At 40.0% G+C, this 9258-nt stretch overlaps 2 protein-coding genes across 4 annotated transcripts; one reads left to right on the forward strand and one right to left on the reverse strand.

The window, feature by feature from the left end:
- Positions 1-507: 507 nt before the first annotated feature.
- Positions 508-5140, forward strand: dffb (DNA fragmentation factor, beta polypeptide (caspase-activated DNase)). Of its 2 annotated transcripts, XM_035381295.1 has the most exons (7): positions 508-701; positions 940-1066; positions 2278-2466; positions 2935-3014; positions 3340-3513; positions 3807-3907; positions 4633-5140. In XM_035381295.1, exons 1-7 carry the CDS (start codon positions 570-572, stop codon positions 4835-4837), a joined length of 1008 nt encoding a protein of 335 aa, XP_035237186.1. In that variant the 5' UTR covers positions 508-569; the 3' UTR covers positions 4838-5140. The 2 variants fall into 2 exon arrangements, with proteins under 2 accessions (XP_035237186.1, XP_035237187.1); XM_035381296.1 differs by lacking the exon at positions 940-1066 and having other exon boundaries at positions 528-701.
- Positions 5141-5235: 95 nt separating this feature from the next.
- c11h1orf174 (chromosome 11 C1orf174 homolog) lies at positions 5236-8948 on the reverse strand. 2 transcript variants are annotated; one of them, XM_035381314.1, is made up of 6 exons: positions 8801-8948; positions 7980-8057; positions 7438-7797; positions 6697-6829; positions 6075-6126; positions 5236-5908 (listed from the first exon to the last, which is right to left on the reverse strand). In XM_035381314.1, the coding sequence occupies exons 1-6, from the start codon at positions 8813-8815 to the stop codon at positions 5881-5883; spliced, it is 666 nt and encodes a 221-aa protein (XP_035237205.1). In that variant the 5' UTR covers positions 8816-8948; the 3' UTR covers positions 5236-5880. The 2 variants fall into 2 exon arrangements, with proteins under 2 accessions (XP_035237205.1, XP_035237206.1); XM_035381315.1 differs by having other exon boundaries at positions 6068-6126.
- Positions 8949-9258: the final 310 nt, after the last annotated feature.

Consider the following 9258-nt stretch of genomic DNA (forward strand, 5'->3'; position numbering starts at 1 on the left):
TAGTACTGGTTAGTTTAGTTTAGTTTAGTCACTAACTGCTTTACCAGTCACTTCTAATTACAGTCTTTTGAATTTAAAATGGAGGTCGTCTCCCAAACTACTTATGTGATACACGCCTTAATCGGCAGATGGCGCTATCTATCCTAGAAAGAAAGTAGCTACAGGCCACTGAATACTTTTTCTTAAGAAGCCGTGCATTCTGCGTATTCGTAAACCCATAGAGAAGATAATAGCAGCACAAATTAGATATAGTAATGTAGTTCACGCAGACTAAGCTGAAATGTTTTAGTAATTTCGGCACAGTTGCATGACTGTGTAGTCGCCTACAAAGTGGTGATCCATGTTGTCTTATTGCGTCACATACGGGTAGATGGACGGATCTGTAATGCAAGTGATGCGTCTCATATCGTGAAATCAACGAATGTAACCACTTTACGGTAACTCGTCCCGGTAGTTTACAATAAGGGATCTGCGCCACTGAACTGAGGTCTGCGCGTATTATACGCTATTGTCGTTCTGAGCATGCGTGGAAATGCCTACACAAGAACGACGGAAGTGCTTGGAGCTCGATGGGAATTATGTTCGGACTGTTTAAAAAGCCGAAACTTATTAAACTGAGAGGTCTCAGTGAAAATAAGAAGTATGGAATTGCGGCAAGGAGCCTGAAAGAACTTCTTAAGAAGGGGTGTAAAATGTTGCAGGTGCATTTTTTAAATATTATCTATAAATTAACCATCATAATCCAACTCTCTGGTTCAGATAGCTTACGATGTAACGTTAACCATACATAATATTAGATCTTGCTATTCAACCGCCTATTGAAAGCTGGGAACGTGGTTTATAATAAGGCTAGAAAGTGCGTTTGTGCCAGCTTTTTGATTTGACCACAGAACTGCATGTATTTTGTGCTGTAATTATGTTTATTCATTCGTGAATCAGGTCCCGTTGCCGGGTTCACATATTTGCTTGTACGAAGATGGAACAGAAGTGACTGATGACTACTTTAAAACCCTTGCTGTCAACGCAGAACTCGTTCTTCTCACCAAAGGCCAAAATTGGAAAGGATGTGCGTGCTCTTTATACCAGTAAAACAATAACCATTCTTTCCTCTTTCTGTGTGTTTATCAGTAGAGGGTAAATACACTAAGGCCACTTTATTAGGTACGCCGATCAATTGCCGGATAGGACCCCCTTTTGCCTCCAAAACAGGTGGAATCATTCAGGGCTTGGATTCAACAAGGTGCTGGAAACATTCCTCAGGGACTGTGGTCCATTGCTGACTCGATATCATGACGCAGTTCCTGCTGATTTTTCAGCCGCACATTCATGCTGCAAACCTCCCATTCCTTCTCATCCCAGAGGTGCGATGTTGGATTGAGATGGGACTGTGGGGGCCATTATAAACTGAAGTCACTGTCGTGTACCACAAACGTTGTGTGCAATTGTGCTTTGTGACATGGCGCATTATCCAGCTGGAAGTGCCCTTTTGAAAACGGGTCGACTGTGGCCATAAAGGGATGCGCATGAACGGCTGCAAAGCTTAGGCATGCTGCGGTATTCAAACGATGCTCGATTGGTATTAAGGGACCTAATGTGTGCCATGAAAACATCCCCAAGACCATTAGACCACCACCATCAACCTGTACTGTTGACACAATGCTGAATGGATCCCTGTATTCATACTATTTTTGCCAACTTCTGACCCTACCTTGTACATGTTGAAGTTGAAGTCAGGTCAGGCCATGTTCGGTCAGAGTCGCTTAGATTACGCTTAGATCGCCCATTCTAATGTTTAGTCGAGAAACAACTAAACCTCTTCACCATGTCTGCGAGCTTTATATAGTGAGTTACAGCCCCATGATTCTCTGTTTGGTTAATGAGAAGGCGTACCTAATGAAGTGGCCACTGAGTGTATATTGTAACGTCACTTCTTTTCAACTTCTCAAATTCTTTGCTTTTACTCAGGCCCCTAAATAACAAGTGGCTGACTTATTTAATGTTGTTTCTTTAATTCATTCATAATTGTCAAATTAATTATGGCATTACTTCACCATTTGCACATGACATGGACCAGTGAATACAGTGCTGGAATTAGTATTTACATAAACGTATCTTAACAGCACACACTGATTTCTTGCAGTTTGGTCTGAAGCCTGACGAGGTGGTTGTTTGCACTGAATGTTCAGAGAGTTACTACTAATTAAAGCTATCTGTAACAGTGAAGAGGCTTTTTTTTCTTTTGTCTTTTTTTTAATTTATTTTTTTACATCTCAACAGTTGTTTGTGACATCGGCCAATTGCTGGGATTCTCAGACAGACACACCGATATCCTAATCGAGTCGGCGCAGGATTTACTGATGGACGAACATTCAGAGAAGAGACGCAGGATCCTTACTGATCTGCTCCATAACCTTAAAGATACCTCAGACGTCGAAGAACGAGAGCAGGATGAAGACTGGTTCCAAGGTAGGGTTTTATGTATTTTAGAAGGAAGCAAAAGGCAAGATTCAACAGGTGGCCACTGTGAGTGTGCAAATTACAAACAGAGAACAAGGCTCAGTCCAGGAACGGAATGTGTTTAATTATCATAATGGTTGACTTTTATAATGACACATTAGCTTTGTCAACGTCCTTTTGGTGCTTTACAATCAGTCAGTAATGATACAGTCGTCCAGACAGGTCCTCAGCTTCAAAGACTGGCAAAAAGGTGTGTCAACAAAGCTGCTGCCCACAGGATATTTAAATGATTAGTACTAAATGACTACTGCTCTCTGGTTATATAAATGGATCTCACACATTGTGGGAGGAAAGGTGGAGAGGGGAAGTGTTGCACGTGATTATACTGAAAGTTATCATAATGTGTTACATTTTAATTGGTGTGATTAGTTCGATTATTACTGCTGTCTCGTTCTATCATGTATGTAACCATTTCAGGGATTGAGTCAAGATTTAAGACCAAGTCTGATTACATGAAGTTCAACTGTGAAAACAGAATACGGGGATATATGAAAGATGTAAGTTTGAAAAACTGGACATTCTGAAATCAGCAATAATTTCTCACTCTACAACAGGTCATTAAATTATCACAAACACCCGGTTTGCACTTACAGCACCCTTCTCAACACATTAATTCCAAAACACCAGTTTATTCTTATATACCACCAGATGCAAAGAGCATAGTTTGCTCGTAGGACATCCATGTTTTATTCTTAGTTTGATGCTGAATGAATTTAGTTATTCACCCACCATCCAGTAACTTTGGATCTATACGCGTGTTATATCTCCATCACCTTTTGTCACACAGTTTGTTTCATTTACTTATGGTTGCCTTCTGTTCAGGTTGAAGGGTATGCCTCAAGTATCCAGAGTGCCAAGGTACAGAGGGAGTACAAAGAGGTAGTGGACTGCATGGCGGAGAAGTTGAAATCTGCAAAGTACAACGGCTGTTACTTTGTCAGGAAAGAAAAGGAACGCAGCCGACTTTGCACAAATGAAGGCTGGTTTTCCTGTCAGGTAGGATGACACACTGGGGGGCCTGAAATATTCCAGAAAGATTTTCACAGTTCACTTTTTTAAAATCCATCAAATAACAGCTCAGTAGACATCTGTAGACATCAGGCTTTTTAGTTGCCTATTCAAATCAGGCTTTATCGTTACCTGAGGAACAATATACTGTATACTGAAATGGGTATTATGAAAAATGGTGTCCATATATCCAGTCACAGACAGGATTGCATGATGAGCCCTTGACAAAAGCCTTTTGTTTTTCCCCACATCACTGATTTAATTTGACTGCTAATTTCTAGGGTGCATTTGACCAAGATAAATGCTCATCTCTCCACTCCATAAACCCTTATGGGAACAGAGAAAGCAGAATCGTTTTCAGCACCTGGAATCTTGACCACAGGTGAGTATGTTGGTCATGATTCACCCTCTATTTATCTGAATTGTACAGCAGAAACATCAAGACCCGTGTAATTGCTCTAATATCAAGGATACCCATGGTTCGCAATAGATGGTCCCCCACTGTCTACACTTGTAAACCAAATAGATGGTTACTATTGTTAACAGGTGTGACACTGACCACAAAGCTAAATAGGCAATTATTTTCTTGTCAATTTCTATATCTAATTTACATAGCTCTATTTATACTTGTAAGACATGAATTAAAGTTGAAATTGAATTAATTAGTGAATCATTAGTAAGAACGTAATCACTCCTGTAATATACAAACTGCAATGTTTGCATGTATTTCACACAAAAAACATCTGATCATAATAGCACACACTTTTGTCATGTCACAAATTGGTCTGCGTTAGAATTACTGACCAAATGTTTGCATAGGCAAAGTCTACTCACCAGAGACTGAAAGTGAACCCTGCCCTATCTCATAATCACAGTAGTGGTCACATTATTCCTCAGGAACATTACCATAAAAATGGAGGGTGAAAGTTGTGATATTAGTGAAAGTGCTTTAGTAGTCTTTGCTAACCAATCCTTCAGTTGACTTCAGATTCCCTATTTTTACCCAACTGTTTACTGTGGAATACTATATGAAATATAATGTGAGGTGCATTGCAAACCCAGTGCACTGTACCAGGTTTAACTGTTTCTACTCTTAAACCATTTAAGGATTGAGAAGAGGAGAACCATAATACCTGCTCTTGCCAAAGCACTGCAAGGTCACAAGAGCAATGACATCAACTGGGATTACTTCTACAGGCTGCTGTTCACGAAGGAGAATTTAAAACTTGTGCACATCGTTTGCCACAAGAAGCGTGCTCATGACTTGCTTTGTGATAGCAGGCAAATTTACAAGAAACGAAAAAAGATATAAAATGAATTAGTCTGTTTGTGTTATTGAAGAAAGGAATTCTCTGAAATCAGCTTTTCATATTTTTTATGCAGTATTTCCTATAGAAAAAGGGACTTTTTATATACAATTTTTAAAACTTGTACTAGCAGAATAATGGATAATTTCATATGTTTTTGTAACTTAATTTGTAATATGTGCAACTGCTGAAGGAACATTACATTGTCATGTTAATGATGCAGTAGATGCTTTGCACTGTTCCATCACCTGACGTCAGATCATCTGAACACAAATAAAACCATGGCTCACACAGCAGCACAAAAAGGATTTAGTGTCCTTGCCTTATTCCTGCTCTTTCTGTTCTCATTAATTAAAAGTGATATTTTTAACACACAGACAAGAAAAGGAGGAAACTCAATCAATACTGTAAAAATAATTGGCGCATTTATTCTAGTTATACTGGCAGTACAAAATCCATAAGCAAAATTATATTACTCAACTTTCTAGAGACAAATGCAGTGCAATATCTAGTAAGAAAAAATTTATAAAATTTTTCCAAGCCTATTTATAAGGTTCTTATACTTAAGTGGTACACCGCTTAAATATTAACTATGAATAATTAGTGGAATTTTAACCAGCACAGCTTGCAATTAAGATTATATATTTAACACATGGAATTTCAATGATCATTCTTACAACAAATAGCAAAAACAAATTTACAGTGCAGCATTTTCTCCAAAGGAGAGCAAGAACTTATACATCTATCTCAAAAAATATATATATAAAACTTTTACACTAAGAAAAGTAAATACATTAAGCTTCATGTTCATGGCCTCTGCAGTACTGAACTTGGTTAGTGCAATTCTCTTGGGGTAACATGCAAAAATGGTCAGCAATAAGTATAAATTTATTTTTGATTAGATGAAAACAATGTGAACAACTTTGGCATCAGTTGAACCGTTCAGCAACCACTGGCTAAAGGACTGAAGTAGTTTTGAGTGCAAGATGAAAACATTTTCGCCTGTGGAAGGCACTTCTTGATTGGTCACCATCAGAGGAGTCTGTTTTTACACTTCCTTCTGTGTTGCCAAGCCCCTGTTGATTGAATAAACAAGGCACCATTCATGCATATTCAAACGTGTCTTGAAAACAGTTTAAAACTTGATTGCACTTACACCTCACGCCAGATACAATCCTATACATACATATATTTCCACAACCCTATTGGTAACAAAAGAAGAAGAAAATGTGTACCTCTCACCTGCTCCCATTTCTCACGTGGTTTCCTGAATCTGCAGTACTGCTGACACTGTCTGGAAGGGGAGATTTCCTGTCAGTATAACGGCTCTATGGCCACTTCATTACACCCTACCATCACTTCCAGTTCCCCCCGCAGGGCCATCATATCTACTTAGCTTACTACAGGTTCTATGAAATATCATATCATCAATGCATGCATCTACAGTCTTTAGTACAGAGCAAATATTAATTCCAAAGGGAGCATTCCATTGTAAAATGTTACATTTGAATGAAATGTACTGTACTTTAGTACAATGTCCAGAGGTGGACAATCCAGGTTCAGAAATTAGAAGTTCATCCCAGGATTTTGTTCCAGTCACCTGGATTTGCTAATGAGCACCATTCTTCAGCCAGGAGGTAGAGCTAAATCAGCTGGCTGAGTTCAGGGTTGGATGAAATACATGGCAGGACTTTTGCTTTCTGACCCCTGGAATGTACACCTCTGACAATGTCACGTATCCAAGAGGACCTTCAAAAAAAAAACGGTTCCTAAATAAAAATGACATTTTGTCAAAAGGTGTGAGGCATGGAGGCGCACACACGGTTTGTGATTAGCAATGGCTGGTGGAGACGGGGTCGCATACCGCGTTGCTGCGGTGTCTCCGGGTGCTCGTCTTCGTAGATGTCGTCATCGCTGTCGTCTTTGGCGATGTAGTGCAATCTCCTGTACTCTCTCCTGCTCATGGGTGTTGATGCGGGAGCTCTGGGCGGGTAATCCTAGGACAGTCACGAAAGGGTCTCAGTCACATTCTACTCTAGCCATCCGTGACAAAACGCATGAGCAGCACCAGGTCTTCTTAAACCAAACCTTGTTCTACATATTTATGGACCTCACTTGTTACATTACATTGTATTTGTTTAGCAGAAGCATTTCATCTCAGTGATTTACAATGTAGGAGAGCATTTGGTAAATGGACTGCATTTATATAGCCCTTTTATCCAAAGCACTTTACAATTGATGCCTCTCATTCACCCATTCACACACACACTCACACGCCAACAGTGAAAGGCTGCCATGGTGTCTTGCTCAGGGACACTTCGACACGCCCAGGGTAGGGGATCGAACCGGCAACCCTCCGACAGCCAGACAACCGCTCTTACCTCCTGAGCTATGTTGTGGATTGAGCGACAGTGCCAGACCAGCTTATAAAATATAAAACTGATGCACTAATGCAAGTTGACCTATGCTTCCAAAGTGGTATGTGTTCCCTCGGTTTCAATATTTGTGCGTTTCATTATTACAACAAATTCCAGATATGTATGACTTCCAGCTGTACAATGTGCATTCATGCCGTTCAACTAGTGCAAGGACAAGACCTACTCACTTGGACGAGTTCGATATTCCCAAAGAACTGCCCGACAGGCAGAACCTGATTACTGTCATCATCGAGGAAGATACTGTTGTCCACTTGAATTTGCATCTTCATCTCACTCTCCTCCTCTTCTAAACCGCGACGTTCAACTTCCCACAAATCTTCATCTTCCAATTCTACCGGATCTCGGCAAGTGTTTTCAGGACAAAGCCCCCTCTCTAACAAGGGCACATCTCCATCGCCCCTGATCAAAAGCCGACTATTTGAGCAATGGTGCGCGTGTTTCTCGTCGTGCGGGGTCCTCTCAGTTTTAGCACCTTCAACTTTCTGCTCTTTTGCAACACAATGCGGATCAACCATCTTCAAAGAACCCTGCGAAAATAAACCATTTGCGTCATTATTCTCATTCCAGATTCGAGTGGACAGGTTTGTTGTGCATTGTGCAAAATTAAAGAGCTCGGTATCTGTTGAAAACTCGAGTTCAAACGGAAGAGCTAACCTCGCGAACTCACATACAGGAAGTTTAAAACAAAAACAAAGAGGGGGGCACCAACCTTATTTGAACTTTTACTTTTCAACGCCGCGGTGCACTTCCTCTTCGGTCGAGCAGAACAGCGCTGCTTGCCTTGAGCCTGAGAGGCATGCCATCAAAAGGGGTTTTAGATCAAGGGCAATGTTGGACACGCTCTTAAGCCTACGCACTGCTACAGTCAAACATCTTACAAGTAAAATAATTCAACTTTACTCGCGATAAATCTAAATGCACACCACTGCCCTCAAACAGTATAGTGTTTAGTTGCACTATTTATTTGGCTCGCTGGCACATTCAAGTTTCGTAAATTTGGGTCAGACAGCCCAACATTAATACGGAGAAAGGTAATTAGCAGGCATGGGTTCGCTCTTAATGGTAATTCAGCTAGCTACGGTCTGTGTTAGCTCTAAAGAACTGGAAATTTGCCCCGTTATCAAGTGAGCCTATCAAACGAAGGGTCTCAGACCAAAACGAGACATTTACGTAGCTAACGTTAGCTAGTAGACTATTCACAAGCAAATGAAATGGACAGACAGTCGCGCGATGCGCTACTAACGTACTTTGCTAGCTAGCTAGTGGGATACAGTACCCAACCAACACGTGTATATATGTCGTCTATCACTGAATTTCTACGCGCTGGATAAAATAAGTTGTTGTTGCTTATATAAACCGTTTACACTGTTGCGCCGCGGTTTGTTCGACAAGTTCAAGCTAACGTAGCTTTGCTAACTAAAACTTCAGATGATTAAAACGTCAGAATAACACGCTGTGTAAAGTTCGTGTTATAGCTAGGTAATGGAAATACGATGTCGCAACAGAATAAATATTAATTGTAAGTCTCACCTGCTTCCGTCTCATGGTAAATTTAGCTAAATTTCCAAACAATATCGCTTTTCGACACTTTCCAGTAAATGAAAACGACTCGCGTTTAGGTAACCGTGATGTGAGTAAGCTCTTGCTCGAACCAACATGAGGTCATGTGATCAAGGTTGCCAGATAGCAGCCGTAACCAACTGTCTGGCTTAAACCCTTACTACTTAACATAACAAAATAGAGAATTGCCATTTTGGCATGTTCGTGCTTGAAGGTATTAATGTTTGATAAATATATTTCTGGAAGTTGCATTGACTTTTTTGTTATGCACCCATATTGTAAAATAAATATGCATCTGAAAAAAGCACCAGCAGGAAAATATATTTTTACACTTTGATGAACTGAATATATATTGTTTATTATTGGGGTAGTTTGCATGATTTTATTATCAAATTGGTTTATTTAAATAATATAACTTTTAGTTAATA

This window comes from Anguilla anguilla, chromosome 11, assembly GCF_013347855.1.
Source record: "Anguilla anguilla isolate fAngAng1 chromosome 11, fAngAng1.pri, whole genome shotgun sequence".
NCBI classification, from domain to species: domain Eukaryota; kingdom Metazoa; phylum Chordata; class Actinopteri; order Anguilliformes; family Anguillidae; genus Anguilla; species Anguilla anguilla.